At 43.7% G+C, this 18,101-nt stretch overlaps 1 protein-coding gene across 4 annotated transcripts in view; it reads right to left on the minus strand.

The window, feature by feature from the left end:
• The window catches only part of ARHGEF26 (Rho guanine nucleotide exchange factor 26), a 118,567-nt gene that overhangs the window by 13,539 nt on the left and 86,927 nt on the right, over window positions 1-18,101 (minus strand). For 3 of the 4 annotated variants that reach the window (XM_048864738.2, XM_048864739.2, XM_075132176.1), the window contains exon 12: window positions 17,605-17,814. The exons of the other annotated variant lie outside the window; for it this stretch is intronic. In XM_048864738.2, the coding sequence (XP_048720695.1) occupies window positions 17,605-17,814 (210 nt within the window). The remainder of the gene's footprint in view (window positions 1-17,604; window positions 17,815-18,101) is intronic. 4 annotated transcript variants of the gene reach the window in all.

The raw sequence follows: 18,101 nt of genomic DNA on the forward strand, positions 1-18,101 counted from the left end.
AGCTCTGGACCTCTGCCTTACAGTGAGGTGGTGGGGTAGGACCTTCTGCCCAGTGGGGAGTGGGATCTTGGGCTTCAGCAGGGGCAGGGCTGAAGCCATGAGGCCTGGCAGGCACTTCCCGCAGGGCTGAAGCCCCAAGCAAAATGGCCAGACAACCAAGTTGTGGCTGAGAAATTAAGTGCATCGTCGAATTAACAACAATGCATTACATTTAGAAATGCAGCAATCTCTACCCCATTCAGTTTGGCCTGCTTAGTGCAGATATTTTCCTTCTTTGCTTTCTCTACCTTTAGCATCCAGTCTTAAAAGAGAGTGTAGACTGCTATCAAATTCCTGTCTGGATTCTTCCTCCCACCAAACTTTGTGGGATTGGCATTTTTGTTTTTTACCTAGTGCCATATAACAAGGTAATTCTGTAATTGTCAAGAACACAAACTAGTAAAAAATAGTAAAGTTTTACTAAACGTCCCCTCCCCCAAACAACTAAAAAAAGCACACAGTTTTTGCCAGGAAGCATGTCATTCCAGAACATGTTTTACTCATCCTCTGATTACAGTAATGAGGTCTTTAAAGAATCATTAATGATCTAAAGCTTCTTTCAGGGTTATTCTAAACTTTGAAAGCAAATCCACGACTAAAACTTTCCAAGCACGGATATGCCCGGAGCATTGTGTGGCTTATGTTTTAATGTGTTCCCTCCAGTCTTTGCAGTCCAGTGAGACAGATAAAATCTTTCACTTTTGTGGAGGGCAGCTTGGATGCTAATGGCATCTCAGAGATGGCCTCTCACAGGGATTTGTACTAGAGAGAACAAGACACTATTTGTTGCTGTTGTCTACAGCAGAACACTCCCTGAAACAGCTCCAACAGAACAAGGACCACCTCTATCACTGCTTCCCCTAGACTATGCAAAGTTCTTTCAACTACTGTTTAACTACTGTTTAACAGAATGCTGTATCTTCCAAGCGTTGTGGTAAATAATACTCTACAAATCAGTCACAAGAACAAAAATTACATTTTTTTTGTTACTCCTAATCTGTTACATCTTAAATTAGGACTGTGATTTGCCACAGCTCCTGATTGTACTATAGTCTGTGTCTAGACCTAATTTTATAAAATGCTAAGATGCTAAAAATATTAACCAACAGTTAAGACTCATATTCTACTACACCAATGAGGGAAGAGGTTCAGAAGGAATTAAGGGTGCAGAGGAATTGTTTGTGTCACTGTGGTCAGTATTAGTTACGAACTTCGGAACTCATTTCGAAAGGGGGTCTTGAATTGCAACCTTTATAAAACCAGCCATTTTCCCTGCTTTTCTGCTCACTTTTGGTTGCTTGATTATCCAACATGCACAGGCAAATATGAAGTTTCACAAACAGGTGTGCCTGCAATATTTATTAATGCAGTTAGGGAGAGTATGCAAATGTGGCCCTTGACATTTAATTTGCCTTTGAAAAATTCTTTCCTTTGAGATTTTAAAACATGCATTAGTTATCTCAGAGACTGGAGCTATTAGCGCTCCAACCCATTTGGATGAATAGACATTCATGCTTTCAAATAAATGCATATTATTTACCCTTCCAGTTTACTGTATGCACTTATTCTCTGGATATATGCAAGGAATTATAACCACCACCACTTTATGCTATCCTTCATCAGAGAATATTTACAAATATTAAGATGCACAAGGCAGAAAATATCATACCAGTTCTTCAGATGGGTAAACTTAAGCAAGAAGATGTTAACTCATTGGGCCAGTAATAGAATCCACATCTCTGGAGTCCCAGTCCTCTGCGCCAATACTTAAACCAGTGTTGTCAAGTGGATGGGAATCAGAGTAGTCCACATTACCTCTCAGTTTGAAAAACAAACAAAAAGCAATAAAACTTAGCGTCTGGTCATGTGCTTTAGCCACTTTATAAAGAGACCAGGTAGGTGAGCTAATTACCTCACCACCTTGTCTCTCTAACATCCTGTGACCGACACAGCTACAATTACAGTCAGTCACTTTCTGTAATGCAACACCCCAGCTCTTATATTAGTTTCCTTTAGAATATCTAAAACAATTAGACCATGGTACTGGACATAACACTTAATTTCTGGAAGCATTTTTGTGCATTTAAACTCAAAATTGTATTTCATGTGCTAGGACAGATTGAAAATGGCCAAAATAAATTACATTCAGAAGAAAAACAACAAAAATAAACCCCTCCCAAATGGAGATTTAAGTTGCAGCTCAGACTGAATTGCTAAGGCCATCCTTCAAGGAACAAGAGACTGCACAAAAGAACTCACTTCTTCCCACTATCAATACATGCACAAGAGGGTGAAAGTGAAGTGACAGGAGTAGAGGCCTGGCTTGGTGGGATACACAGTGAACTCTACACTTCCTCCTCATTCTCAGACACTTAGATCTATTTTTTCTGACCTAAATCCCTTCCCTACGGTGCTTACTTGTTTTCCTCTTCTTTCATTATTGAAAGAGCTTTGGTTATCCAAATTATTACTGCATGAGCTGTGAAAAGCCATGAACTGGCCTTGTGTAGCAGTATTAGCATATAAACTTTTTTCTTTTTTAAATCTGCACAAAATCAAATAGTTAAAAATACCCAGTGCCACTAGGCTAATTCTTCAATTTAAAGAGACAGTGAAACAAATCAAAACTTTATATTTTTGATTAGAACACTCCATCTACATTTTTGGCACCAGTGGACACTGGAGAATGCCTATGGTCCTAGCATACAATAAGCCATAAGTGGTAGAACTGAGTATGGGGCTATAGTCCTTCCCCACAACATAAGACTTGTATATGTATTTCTCTCTGCCCTGTACTTTGGAGAAGACAGGCTTTGGGAACATCCCTAATAGTTATGTTCTGCTACCAATGTAAACTGTCAACTGTTTTAGTGCTCCAGGTGTCTCCTTGCTTTGTCTACATGGTAGAGCCAGCTCTGCAAGATACAAACCTAATGGCTTCAAGGCAAATATCCTTGTAATTTTGATGCCTTTATAAGGTCTAAATCAAATCAAAATTATAACAAAGGACATAAATCGAGAAATATAGCAGGGATGGACAAATTCAACAGTGCACACCACTTAGAAACATAGTACACAGAAACCAGTAAATAATCAGCATAACAAAAGTTGATAATCATTTGCTCTGCCTCTTCTTAAAACACATTAGTCCTATCAATCTAATTAATCTTTTAAACGTAACAGTCAGTAGTTGCAAATTATAACTCAAAACTACTTCTTTTACTATCTGCAATACAGTTCCCAAATTAGACTGATTATATGGCGTTCTCCTCAAATTGTGTGAAGATAAACCAGTGTGGCTGACTGTCAATTAATATGATTGTGTCCTTCCCTGCAAGCTTCACCCACAGATTTTTGCTTTGAATTTTCTCTCTGATATAAAGAATTATCCTAATAAAAAGACTGTCAATTTACTTTCTGATGTTGATTAAATCATCAACAGGCAGGCAGGAAAGGAGGCAGAAAAGTTAAAGAAAAAATGCGTTCATCAAATTGTCTCAAAGACTGGTTACTTGGATGGCTTATTACTGATTGCATTCACCATGACTCCCTTTGTTATGAGAGGAAACTTTCTGTAAGGGTTTTCAATTATTACTAGGGAGGAAAAAAAATCACAAAATTAAATCTGAATAATTTACTGCATGTTGATCAAGCATGCTGATAATTCTTGACACACACAAGTTGGATGAGGTAATATTTTTTATTGGACCAACTTCTGCTGGTGAAAGAGACAAGCCTTTGAGCTCCACAGAGCTCTTCTTCAGTGCTGTGTGTAGAGCCTGAAGACTTGTGTCATTCACCAACAGAAGTTGGTCCAATAAAGATATTCCCTCACCCACCTTGTCTCTGTCATATCCTGGGACCAACATGGCCACAACAACACTGCAAACTACCACTAATTCTTAGCATTCAGCAGACTTATCCCAGTTGAAAAACAGCCCAGATTCACTTGTCTACTTTGAAGAATATATTGTGTTGTCATTTCTATTGTCCATGTCAGTTGCAAGCATTTGTGATTCATCTTGATGAATACACACAAAAGGGTTGTTTGGGTGGATTTTTTGGCTTGCATATTCCTCTTGGAAAGAGTAGACCTAGACTGCCTTTGACTTCAATGGGCTTTGGATCAGGCCCGTAATGAAAGCACATTTGTGCCCTGTACTGCAACCTACAATATGTACAGCTAATAACTGGTAGGAATTGTATTAATTGTAACTTTCCAAAATGCATGTAAAACTACATGAAGTGCTTTTATATTTACAATTTTAATCAATTTTGTTATGTCACAACAAAAAATTCACAAGATAACAAAGCTTGATACTCATTTTAATTTAAGTATCAACTTTAATAGATGAGCACCCCAAACTGGGTTGAAAACTTCACTAGATACATGTACAAATGACTTTGTCTACCACTGTATTACAGTGACACAGGTGAAACAAAGCATTTGTGAAATAGAGCAATCACTTAACAGCAATCATCAATAGCATATAATGCCTAGGATAGGAAGTGAGAATAGAATATATTCCAACGAAAGGTGATTTTAAGTAGAAAAATTATTCAAGGAGGAATTTGACCAGGGTTAATACACTTACTGCTGCAAAAAGTGCGAGGGGCTTGGCTACACTTGCAAGTTAGAGTGCATTAAATCAGTCCCGGGCGCCCTAACTCCTGAGGTGTTCACACTGGCAAGGCACGTAAAGCTTCTGGACTCTGCAGCTGGAGCGCTCCTAGTAATCTACCTCCACCAGAAGCATAAAGCTTGATGTGCCCTGGTTGAAACGCCCAGGCGTCAGTGTGAACAAGGTGTTGCATTACTGTGCTGTGATTGGCCTTCAGAAACATCCCATAATCTCCTGAAGTCAAGTGGCCACTCTTGTCATGGTTTTGAACTTGGCTGCAGGCATGTGGATATCCCCTTTCAAAGCTCCGTTTCTGACAGCTGCCTGCTTATCTGCTCCGGGACAAGGCAAGCCGTTACTGTGGAATGCTGCGGCTGGGAATGTGAGAGAGAGGGAGGCTGGGGAAAGAGGGTCTGCTGCTGTCTGAAGTTACAAGACAGCATGCTGACGCACTCTCTGATCCCCAAAACACACCGTCTCTCCCACCACATACACACGTCACACTCCCTCTCTCGCCATTTGAAAAGCATGCTGCAGCCACTTGCACACTGGGATAGCTACCACAATGCACTGCTCTTTGTGGCATTGCAAGAGCTGCTAATATGGCCACACCAGTGCACTTGCAGCTGACAGTGTAAATACATGGCAGCGTTTTCCCTGCTGCGGTCTCTGAAGGCTGGTTTAACTCCCAGCGCTCTACAAATTAGCTGTTACCACTCAAGAAAAATCTTGGAATCATTGTGGATAGTTCTCTGAAATCATCCACTCAATGTGCAGCGGCAGTCAAAAAAGCGAACAGAATGTTGGGAATCAAGAAAGGGCTAGATAATAATACAGAAAATATCATATTGCCTCTATATAAATTCATGGTACTCCCACACCTTGAATACTGTGTGCAGATGTGGTTGCCCCATCTCAAAAAAGATATATTGGAATTGGAAAAGGTTCAGAAAAGGGCAACAAAAATGATGAAGGGTATAGATAGAACAGCTTCTGCATAAGGAGAGATTAATACGACTGGGACTTTTCAGCTTCGAAAAGAGATGACTAAGGGGGATATGATAGAGGTCTATAAAATCATGATTTTATAATAGGTAGGTGTGGAGAAAGTAAATTAGGAAGTGTTATTTACTCCTTCTCATAACACAAGAACTAAGGGTCACCAAATGAAATCAATAGGTAGCAGGTTTAAAACAAACACAAGAAAGTATTTTTTCACTCAACACATGTCAACCTTTGGAATTCCTTGCCAGAGGGTGTTGTGAAGGCCAATACTATAACGGGGTTCAAAAGGGAACTAGACAGATTCATGTAAGATAGGTCCACCAAAGACTATTAGACAGGATGGACAGGAATGATGTCCCTAGGCTCTGTTTGCTAGAAGCTGGGATTGGGTGCCAGGGCATGGATCACTTGATGATAAACTGTCTGTTCATTAGATTGGGGCACTTGCCATTGGCCACTGTCAGAGGACAGGATACTGGGCTTGATGGACCTTTGGTCTGACCCAGTATGGCCATTCTTATGTTCTTATCTGCAAGTGTAACCCAAGTCCAAGTGGCCAGGGCAGATACTGTAGACAGATAGATGGATATCACAACTGAGTATGTATGAACTTTGAGATTTCTCTCCCCTGAACACAATCTGAACAAAAACAGAAAATCTGGATTTTCCCTATTGTATTGTGTGTTGAAAAGCATCTGTTTACATTTCTCATTGAAGAAGTCACAAGTAATTAGCCAATAAATTAAGTCAAATATATATTTGCAGTTTGCAATGGATTGCTGGATGGATTCTGTAAGTGCTCAAACATCACGGTTCAAATCCTCAGCTGTGTAAATCAGCATGGCTACATAGGTTTCAATGGAGTTACACTGACTTAAATAAGCTAAGGATCTGGCCCTCTGACTGAAAACTCCCTTGTGTCTGGATGAAAACCAGATGAGTTTTCCATTTATAAATGCCCTACTCCAGTGTTTCTCAACAGCTGGTCCCCGAGATCTCCCTGACATAGTTTAGGAAGGCAGCAAGCCTGTCCCTAGTACCAAAAGGTTGAGAAACACTTCCAGTCAGAGCCTCCTGGCAGGAAAAACACAATACAAAGACCTGTATACGCCCCTGAGTGATTCTTCTCCATTTTAGAAGCAAGCACAGTTGCTGCCAAACTCTTAGATCATCTCAGGCAATTGTTTTAGGCCTTGAGGTATGATAACCAGTGCATTCCTGGAGTTACTGCACACCTTGGCTTCCCATCTCACTCCTTAAACCATCCAAGACAAACAGGCTGAGCCTACACTGGGACTGGGAGCAAGCCTCCCAGCTAGGGTAGACAGATTCATCTAGCTCCACCCCCAACTGCAACATCCAGCTGGCTATTTGTAGTGTGCTAGCTTGAGCCCCTGAGCTAGCTAGCACAAGTCCGTCTACCCGCACTGGCTCACATGCGGCTGCAGTGCAGACATACCCATCCCTCCGCCACAAGATGTACTGCCTAGCATATTTTCTGCTGCTTATGTAACACAAACTGCAAAGTCATTTCACTATTCAGTGGGGGCTCTTGACATGGGTATGAAATTACTGACATCAAATCAGAATGCTTCAGTTGTAACCAGGTTCTATTTCAGAACACACTAGTTTCATATGCAAATCAGTTTTGATTATGTCGTTTTTTTCTCCTCTTCTAACTCTATTCCTGCTCTCTTACTGCATCAGAGCCTGAAGTAACTTCTGCTAGTAAGGGTATTGAGTAGCGGTCTTCATACCTAGAGCTATGCCATTGTTTCAGGGACTGGAGAGTTGATAATCTTCATGGCACAGACATTCTGAGTTCTTGGCACCAAGATCTAATACAAACACTGTGGTACCTCATAACAGACAGATTTTTCAGTACCCAGGATTCTACCTCGTTCACTCAATATCCCTTGTCCCCCAGCACGCAAGACCAATGAAGGAGGAGTTAAGAGCAAGTAACCACTGCATCACTGATGGCGGTACATCCTTGCAGTGGTGGATTAGCCACCGGGCCAATGGGGCCGGTGCCAATTGAGGCACCCCTGCACCCCGACCTGCTCCGCCCTTCCAGCACTCCTGCTGGGGAGTGGGATCGGAGCCCAGGGGCTTGCCCTGCTCCACCTGGCACTCCTGCCAGGGCACGGGGTCAGGGTATGGGGGTTTGCCCTGCCCCACCTGGCACTCCTGCTAGGGCATGGGGTCAGGGTACGGGGGCTTGCCCTGCTCTGCCCACCCAGCATTCCTGCCAGGGAGCAGGGGAAGCCCCCATGCCCCGAGCCCATTTCCCAACTGGAGCAGGGGGACTACAGGCAGAAGGGGTGCCCACTTGCTCTGGCCCAGGGCCCCACAAACCCCTAATCCGTCTCTGCATCCCTGATTCTTAGGACTGAATGTATTTTCCCAGTACTAGGTAAAGTTTTAGTCTCGGCTAGAAATCAGCTACAAAAAAATTACTATTATTTATCCTATATTTATTCTCCTCTTAAAAATTATACCCATGGACTACAGGCTTTTAAAAAAAGCTCTATTTATTCTGAATTCATGGCCCGTGAACTAACACAGCTCCTTCTTGAAACAACTCCACATGTGAGACATCAGAGCACCTTCATGAACTTTTGGGGGGGCTCAGTCTTGGGTTCAAGGACTTAGTGCACCTCTAACATATTTCAGAATCAACACAACAAATACGATCACATGCATTATTAAGGCTGTTTACCAAACTGAAGTATAACCAGTGAATAAACATCTAAAAAGAAGAGTTTGTTTACACAGACTCAGTGCAATGTAATCAACTGTGTGCTGTATGGTTAGTCATAAAATGCAGAGATATATAATTACTCAATCCTTTCATGACAGGATTATATGAGACAACAGCTGCCTAGTTTGGATTTATTGTTTTTAAAAAGAGTCTCTCTATAAACATGAGTTAATGATAGCAGATTAACCTGTAGCAAACAGGAGTGGAAGTTTCTGACAATGCAAAAAAATATTTCATATACATAGGTATGTTTTACAGAACATATAAGAAAATGGCCTTAAGTGGTGTAATTCACCCACATCTCACTATGAAAATTGACTCCTAACAGCTGGGCTTAGCACCTTGGACTGTGCCCCTGAAGCAATTTCCCCCCCTGAAGTCCATAATGTAACTCACTCACATCCACTGTGATAATTAAACACCACCATTTCCACCAAGATGTTTTAAGGCAGTTTTCATCCACCTAAAAGTAGACACATCTCAAAGTGTCTTACGAAGGTGGGAAAGGGTTATCCGCTCTTCACAGATGGGAAACTCTGACACAAAGGGGCGACTGACCCAAGATCACATTACAAAGTCAGTAGCAGAGCAAACAAAACTCAGGTCTCATGACTGCCAGTCTTGGGTTCTATCCAGTGGATCATGGTGCCTCCATGAATCTATGGCCACACTAAGGATTTTGGAGAAGGCCAGCAAGATGGTTCTTTGGGTCTCCTCTAACTCAAACTTAACTGTCTCATTTCTTATAGTAGGGTAATGATTTATGAGCAGCCACTGCCCTTCTCTGCTGCAGGATAAATGGAGCCCAGCTCCATCTATATATCTGCCAACACAGTTATATTTTCAGATTTATCCCTTGAAAAATGGTTGATTTGAAGGCTCCTAGGCCCTGCCCCCATCAGCCAGAAGGCTGTGCATAAATTCTAGTGAATTCTGCTTTCATCTCTAACCCAATTTTTATTCCAGAATAGGTAATAATATCCATATTAACGTAAGTGCTCAAAATACCCATCACATATCTTTCCCCAAAGCATGGAGATCGATGTCTGCCAATGAAGTATAATTTTATTTATGCTCCTTTATTGAAAACACTAACTTCTCCATTTTTGTGTCATTTGACACTTTTCTTCTTCTCCCTTTCACCTCACTCACTCCATCCACCGCCATATTTTATTTTTTCCTCTTTTTAATATTCCCTTTTCTCTAATTTAATTCTATTTCATATTCACCTACCTTCTGTTTTTAAACTGTCCAGGAAAACCTGAAGATCTGTGACAAAACACCATTCATGAACAACATTCAGATTGTGCCTAGATTTTACCTAAAGGCTTGTATACATTTAGTTCACAGCAGGCTGGGCGACTCAACCCCATACTAGCTTGCCTCATACTAACTTTCTGTGTGGAGCTTACTTTAATTTTCTCCCACTGCAAAGTGGGGTTGATCAAAGCACACTAACAAATTATTAGTGCACATTTGCAGGGTTCACATGGACAGTTAGTGCATGGCAGGCTAGTGCAGAGTAGATTCACACCTAAGCTTGTGGCAAAAAATGTTCATGTAGACAAGCCCTTAGATCAGTGGTTCTCACTTTTGTACTGGTGACCCCTTTCACACAGCAAGCCTCTCAGTGCGACACCCCTTATTAATTAAAAAAAACTTTAAAAAATATTTAACACTATTATAAATGCTGGAGGCAAAGCGGGGGCTTGGAGGTGGAGGCTGAGAGCTCATGACCCCCATGTAATAACCTCACAACCCCCTGAGGGGTCACAAGCCCCAGTTTGAGACCCCCTGCCTTAGATAGATGAAATATTTAACAGCTAACATTTGTATCCTCAGAATGACTCTACTGCTAAGACATGTAAGTCTTTTTTCATTTGCTAAAGTCACTGACTGACAGAGGCCAACTCACCACAGTTTACATCCGCAACAGCATGGTGGGTTTGAGGTATGCTAGGTTAAAATTAATTTCACTGTTATATCCTGTTTTGTGGTCAGAGAGGTTTGGCAAAAATCGCTTACAACTTTTGAACAATGAGTTTGACATAAAGTAACCTCCTACACTTAACTGCTGGGTTATCATCACTAGAAGAATGCATGACCCATGGTTTAAAACATAACGGTATTTTCTGTTTCAATATGTATTTGACTCTTTCATGCTTCTGAAAGAAGAGACAGTGAGGTAGTGAAGTGTTTCATTTATCCAGAGGCAGACAGAGATATTACCTCTCATTAGGGTTTTCCCTTAATGTTCAAACTTTAGCCCTCCCCTAAGAGCAGGAGTAACAAACCACTTTGTCCTCAATCACTCTTGAGGAAGTCTGATCGACATGATCAGCTGGAGAAATAACAACTGTTCAAAGACTGATAAGATCAGGTAAATCAGGGTTGTGATCTTGAGGAAGAGGCAGTAAAAATTAGTTTTAAGAGGCCAAACACCCTGCATAAAATTGTTTGCATGTACAATGGCCACTATCACCTAGCCAGATTTAGTTAATCTCTGTTGAACATATACACGTTGGCACCTTTAAAAAGGACTTAAGGCTGCAGTCAGTGGAAAATTATCTGGGTAAGGTTGATGTTGAAAGTTGCAGGAGTGGAAATAAGGAAAACACTTTTCACTTTGAACTCTCATGAAAACTTTTTGTGAGTGATATTTCACCTGAGCCTTCGGTGACCATTCTGAAAGATTCTGCTTTGGTAAAGCTGCCAGAGGAAATGACTTATATACACAGGGCCTTGCATCCTCGACAATTCCTTGTTCACTGAATTGAACGTGGAATTTGGCATTTTGCCAACTTGCTGCAGAATTTCATGTTCTGGCCATGGAATCTGCCCTTTGGATGCAGCCAGGCACCTGGCATTTTGTTCTTTCTGCCCTGCTGGGATCTAGCTGCAGCTTCCTGATGATTTAACTGGGAATTGGTCCTGCTTCGAGCAGGGGGTTGGACTAGATGACCTTCTGGGGTCCCTTCCAACCCTTATATTCTATGATTCTATGATTCCTCTTTCTGTGCTGCTCTTGCCACAAGGGGAAGTCTCACTAGCCACACATTCTCCTGCCCTATTGCCCACAGAAGGGGACAGAAAGCAGGACAACAGCCCTCCTGGCTTGTCAGGACCGCCCTTGCCTATTTTTAAAAGTGTGTGCTCTGGTGCAGGTGACAGTCTTGGGCTGAGCTGTAGGTACTGAGCAGAGCTCAGCAGTCATCCTATACTCTAGTCATAGAACTCCACAGAACCTAACAGCCAGCAATTAATTATGCTAGTGCAAAACTGCAGATAGCTACATATTACCATTATCTCAAGTATGGAGAAGTTTGCATCTAAGTCCTCTTATACTGATGCAGGTTTCAGAGTAGCAGCCGTGTTAGTCCGTATCCACAAAAAGGAGTACTTGTGGCACCTTAGGGACTAACAAATCTATTTGAGCATAAGCTTTTGGGAGCTACAGCTCACTTCATCGGATGCCGATACTGCTGTAGAAATGGTCTCTAATGCACTCCACAGAGTTTTGTAGTGTACAGATGTCAAATAATATCCCAGGCTAACATTTCATATTACTCTAAGTATGGGCTGTATCTTGACGTGGGTTGACATTATATAATTTGCATACACATTCAGAGCACAGGAGCATCCATATAGTCTCTTTGTCTTGTTCTAGTTTACCATGGCTCCAGTCAAGTTACTGATCTGACTAGTGAGACATAATTATATGAGCTTAATCAGCTCAAAGAACAGATATTCTGATTGGAAAAAGATAAAAAAACCCTACCTGTACAGAACCTGGAGTAGAATTCATTTGATACACATGAAAGAAATACACGAATTTCCCTAGAAGGCAAATTCAAGTGCCACTATAACTGCTCCCTTAACTGTTATGGGTAGAATTTTGCATATTCTTTGTTTCTATGCCATTTTGGTCCAACACATTATAAAACTATAATAAATAGTGACTCCAACACTTAAAAACCACAAGCAAATCACATACTGTACATACTTTTAAAATCTTGTATGAGCCAACAATATGCAGCTTACTTCTACTGTAAGATAAACAGGTTAAGTTATTATATTTGATCAATACATGGTCTAGCAGAGTGGGTCTGGAATTGAAAATGCTGTTTCATTGAAACCAACATTTTTGGTGGGAAAGGGTCAGTTTACTCAGCATCAGAGAGCAATAGCTGCATCCTATAATAGTCGATAGCCCAATGGTTAGGCACTCACCTGGGATGTGGGAAAAGCAGATTCAAGTTCCTGCTCTGCCTGATTCAGACTACGTGCTATTCTGCTGTGGGTCTCAATCTCTTCACAAAAAAAACCTCAATGTAGAATGAGGAATTTTTGAAATCACAAATTTTTTCACAGGATGGTAAAACAGCTTCTGGCCCAGCCCTACTATCCAGTGCAGTTAGTGTAATGGCTCAGCCCTGGTCTACACTAGGACTTTAGGTCGAATTTAGCAGCGTTAAATCGACGTAAACCTGCACCCGTCCACATGATGAAGCCCTTTATTTCAGCTTAAAGGGCTCTTAAAATCGATTTCCTTATTCCACCCCTGACAAGTGGATTAGCCTTGCTGTGTCGAATTTGGGGTACTGTGGACACAATTCGATGGTATTGGCCTCCGGGAGCTATCCCAGAGTGCTCCATTGTGACCGCTCTGGACAGCACTCTCAACTCAGATGCACTGACCAGGTAGACAGGAAAAGAACTGCAAACTTTTGCATCTCATTTCCTGTTTGGCCAGCGTGGCAAGCTGCAGGTGACCATGCAGAGCTCATCAGCAGAGGTGACCATGATGGAGTTCCAGAATCGCAAAAGAGCTCCAGCATGGACTGAACGGGAGATACGGGATCTGATCGCTGTATGGGGAGAGGAATCCGTGCTATCAGAACTCCGTTCCAGTTTTTGAAATGCCAAAACCTTTGTCAAAATCTCCCAGGGCATGAAGGACAGAGGCCATAACAGGGACCCGAAGCAGTGCCGCGTGAAACTTAAGGAGCTGAGGAAAGCCTACCAGAAAACCAGAGAGGCGAACGGCCGCTCCGGATCAGAGCCCCAAACATGCCGCTTCTTTGATGAGCTGCACGCCATTTTAGGGGGTTCAGCCACCACTACCCCAGCCGTGTTGTTTGACTCCTTCAATGGAGATGGAGGCAAGAAGGAAGCAGGTTTTGGGAACGAAGAAGATGATGATGAGGAGGAGGTTGTAGATAGCTCACAGCAAGCAAGCGGAGAAAACGGTTTTCCCGACAGCCAGGAATTGTTTCTCACCCTGGACCTGGAGTCAGTACCCCCCGAACCCACCCAAGGCTGCCTCCTGGACCCGGCAGGCGGAGAAGGGACCTCCGGTGAGTGTACCTTTTAAAATACTATACATGGTTTAAAAGCAAGCATGTGAAAGGATTAATTTGCCCTGGCATTCATGGCTCTCCTGGATGTACTCCCAAAGCCTTTGCAAAAGGTTTCTGGGGAGGGCAGCCTTATTGCGTCCTTCATGGTAGGACACTTTACCACTCCAGGCCACTAACACGTACTCGGGAATCACTGTACAACAAAGCATTGCAGTATATGTTTGCTGGCGTTCAAACAACATCCGTTCTTTATCTCTCTGTGTTATCCTCAGGAGAGTGAGATATCATTCATGGTCACCTGGTTGAAATAGCGTGCTTTTCTTCAGGGGACACTCAGAGGAGCCCATTGCCTGTGGCTGAACAGAAATGTTCCCCGCTGTTAGCCACGGGGAGGGTTGAGGGGGTAGCCACGCGGTGGGGGGAGGCAAAATGCGACCTTGTAACGAAAGCACATGTGCTATGTATGTAATGTTAACAGCAAGGTTTACCCTGAAAGAGTGTAGCCACTGTTTTATAAAATGTGTCTTTTTAAATACCGCTGTCCCTTTTATTTCTTCCACCAGCTGCATGTGCTTCAATGATCACAGGATCTTCTCCTTCCCAGAGGCTAGTGAAGATTACAAAGAAAAAAAAACACACTCGTGATGAAATGTTCTCTGAGCTCATGCTGTCCTCCACACTGACAGAGCACAGACGAATGCGTGGAGGCAAATAATGTCAGAGTGCAGGAAAGCACAAAATGACCAGGAGGAGAGGTGGCGGGCTGAAGAGAGTAAGTGGCGGGCTGAAGACAGGGCTGAAGCTCAAGTGTGGTGGCAGCGTGATGAGAGGAGGCAGGATTCAATGCTGAGGCTGCTGGAGGACCAAACCAGTATGCTCCAATGTATGGTTGAGCTGCAGCAAAGGCAGCTGGAGCACAGACTGCCACTACAGCCCCTGTGTAACCAACCGCCCTCCTCCCCAAGTTCCATAGCCTCCACACCCAGACGCCCAAGAACGCGGTGGGAGGGCCACCGGCCAACCAGCCACTCCACCACAGAGGATTGCCCAAAAAAAAGAAGGCTGGCATTCAATAAATTTTAAAGTTGTAAACTGTTAAAGTGCTGTGTGGCATTTTCCTTCCCTCCTCCACCACCCCTCCTGGGCTACCTTGGTAGTCATCCCCCTATTTGTGCGATGAATGAACAAAGAATGCATGAATGTGAAGCAACAATGACTTTATTGCCTCTGCAAGCGGTGATCGAAGGGAGGAGGGGAGGGTGGTTAGCTTACAGGGAAGTAGAGTGAACCAAGGGGCGGGGGGTTTCATCAAGGAGAAACAAAGAGAACTCTCAGATATTGTGGAGCACACAGCAAGCAGTAATAACAGTGGGGAATATTGGTTTCGCTGAGGTCTAAGCGAGTCAGTAAACTGCGCCAGCGCGCCTTTAAACGTCCAAATGCACATTCTACCACCATTCTGCACTTGCTCAGCCTGTAGTTGAACAGCTCCTGACTACTGTCCAGGCTGCCTGTGTATGGCTTCATGAGCCAAGGCATTAAGGGGTAGGCTGGGTCCCCAAGGATACATATAGGCATTTTAACATCACCAACAGTTATTTTCTGGTCTGGGAAGAAAGTCCCTTCCTGCAGCTTTTGAAACAGACCAGAGTTCCTGAAGATGCGAGCATCATGCACCTTTCCCGGCCATCCCACGTTGATGTTGGTGAAACGTCCCTTGTGATCCACCAGAGCTTGCAGCACTATTGAAAAGTACCCCTTGCGGTTTATGTACTCGGCGGCTTGGTGCTCCGGTGCCAAGATAGGAATATGGGTTCCGTCTATGGCCCCACCACAGTTAGGGAATCCCATTGCAGCAAAGCCATCCACTATGACCTGCACATTTCCCAGGGTCACTACCCTTGATATCAGCAGATCTTTGATTGCGTGGGCTACTTGCATCACAGCAGCCCCAACAGTAGATTTGCCCACTCCAAATTGATTCCCAACTGACCGGTAGCTGTCTGGCGTTGCAAGCTTCCACAGGGCTATTGCCACTCGCTTCTCAACTGTGAGGGCTGCTCTCATCTTGGTATTCTGGCGCCTTAGGGCCGGGGAAAGCAAGTCACAAAGTTCCATGAAAGTGCCCTTATGCATGTGAAAGTTTCGCAGCCCCTGGGAATCGTCCCAGACCTGCAACACTATGAGGTCCCACAAGTCTGTGCTTGTTTCCCGAGCCCAGAATCGGCGTTCCACAGCATGAACCTGCCCCATTAGCACCATGATGCATGCATTGGCAGGGCCCATGCTTTCAGAGAAATCTGCGTCCATGTCCTGATCACTCACGCGACCGCACTGACGTCGCCTACTCGCCCGGTATCACTCTGCCAGGGTCTGGTGCCGCATATACTGCTGGATAATGCGTGTGATGTTGAATGTGCTCCTAATTGCCAAAGTGAGCTGAGCGGCCTCCATGCTTGCCTTGGTATGGCGTCCGCACAGAAAAAAGGCGCAGAACGATTGTCTGCCATTGCTCTGACGGAGGCAGGGGCGACTGACGACATGGCTTACAGGGTTGGCTTCAGGGAATTAAAATCAACGAAGGGGGTGGCTTTACATCAATGAGTAACTGTTCTTATTGGAACAAGCAGGTTGGTCTGGCCTCATATTGATACATGGCTAGATTTACCTCGCTGCACCTTTTCTGTGAGTGACTGCAGTGTGACCTAGAGGAATGAGTCCCCTAGATGGGGGACGGGGGGGAAGCAAATGAGTACAAAACAAAACTGGTCTATTTCTTGTTTTGATCCACTCCATCTATCTTTTACATCTTTGGCTGGTAGCAGACGGTGCAGAAGGACTGCAAGCCATCCACATCTCATGGCTGCTTGGCAGAGGACGGTGCAGTAGGACTGCTAGCAATCTGTATCGCCTGCCTGCTCATCATAAGATGGTTCAATAGGACTGACTGCAGGACTAAAGAGAATGACCTGATCAAGTCACTCCAACTTTAGTCCCTGCGCCCATGTTTGCCCAGGCGCTCCTGGCCAACGTGGCCAGGAGCACCGCGGACATGACGATGACGGCTACCAGTCGTACTGTACTGTCTGCTGCCACAAGGCAATGGGTTGATGCTGCTGTGTAGCAATGCCATACCGCGTCTGCCAGCACCCAGGAGACATACAGTGACAGTTACCTGAGCGGGCTCCATGCTTGCCGTGGTATGGCGTCTGCACAGGTAACTCAGGAAAAAAAGGCACGAAACAATTGTCTGCCCTTGCTTTCATGGAGGGAGGGAGGGAATGGGGACCTGACGATATGCACCCAGAACCACCCACGACAATGTTTTAGCCCCATCAGGCATTGGGATCTCAACCCAGAATTCCAATGGACAGCGGAGACTGCAGGAACTGTGGGATAACTACCTGCAGTGCAACGCTCCGGAAGTCGACTCTAGCCTTGGTACTGTGGAAGCACTCCGCCGAGTTAATGCACTTAGAGCATTTTCTGTGGGGACACACACACTCGAATATATAAAACCGATTTCAAAAAAACCCGAGTTCTATAAATTCGACCTAATTTTGTAGTGTACACATACCCTTACACTGTCCAGAGAGATATCTGGATTTGACAGCAGTTCCGTTTTGTTTTGTTACTTTGACCACTACAGTTTAGGCCTCTCATGAAGATGCTGTATGGGGACTCTGCTATGTTTTTTAGACTTGCTGAACAAAACAGAGTAGAATTGAAGCTCCAGCACCTTAGATAAAAGAAAAATGCCTCAAATGGGAGGAGAAGGAAGGAGAATTGGAGAAGTTTTTAGTCATCTACTTACTGAGTCTCAGTCCCCAGTAGCATCTCCACCTTCTCTCCTGCATGGTTGCTAAGGACAGTTAATCTGAAGAGGTGACTTGTAGAGCTCTGCCGCGAGTACAACATCGTGGAACTGTTCTTTACAGGTGAGGAATTCAGCTCCTCACTGTCACATTGTTCAACCAACAGCTGGTCCCTCAAGGAATAATCTGTGACATTGTAGCTCTCCTCACTGCAAAACAAGGAAAAAAACCTAACACTTTTGCTCAGAGTAAACAATTCTCCACTAAACGTGTCAAGAAGCAAATTCAGGAGTAGCACCCATTTCCAATGCTTTTCTATAGCACATAATTATTCTGACACTTTCAGCCCTTTAGCAAAAAATTTTTTTTCAAAAATTTACAAAGCATCTGCTTGTCAAAGATGCAGAAGAAATTAATCTTTGCGCTTTAAGGCACTTCAGTCAGCAGCACAGTTTACATGGCTTTGACACTCCTTGGATGATGTAAGCTTACCTTA

This window comes from Caretta caretta, chromosome 9, assembly GCF_965140235.1.
Source record: "Caretta caretta isolate rCarCar2 chromosome 9, rCarCar1.hap1, whole genome shotgun sequence".
In the NCBI taxonomy this organism is placed as follows: domain Eukaryota; kingdom Metazoa; phylum Chordata; order Testudines; family Cheloniidae; genus Caretta; species Caretta caretta.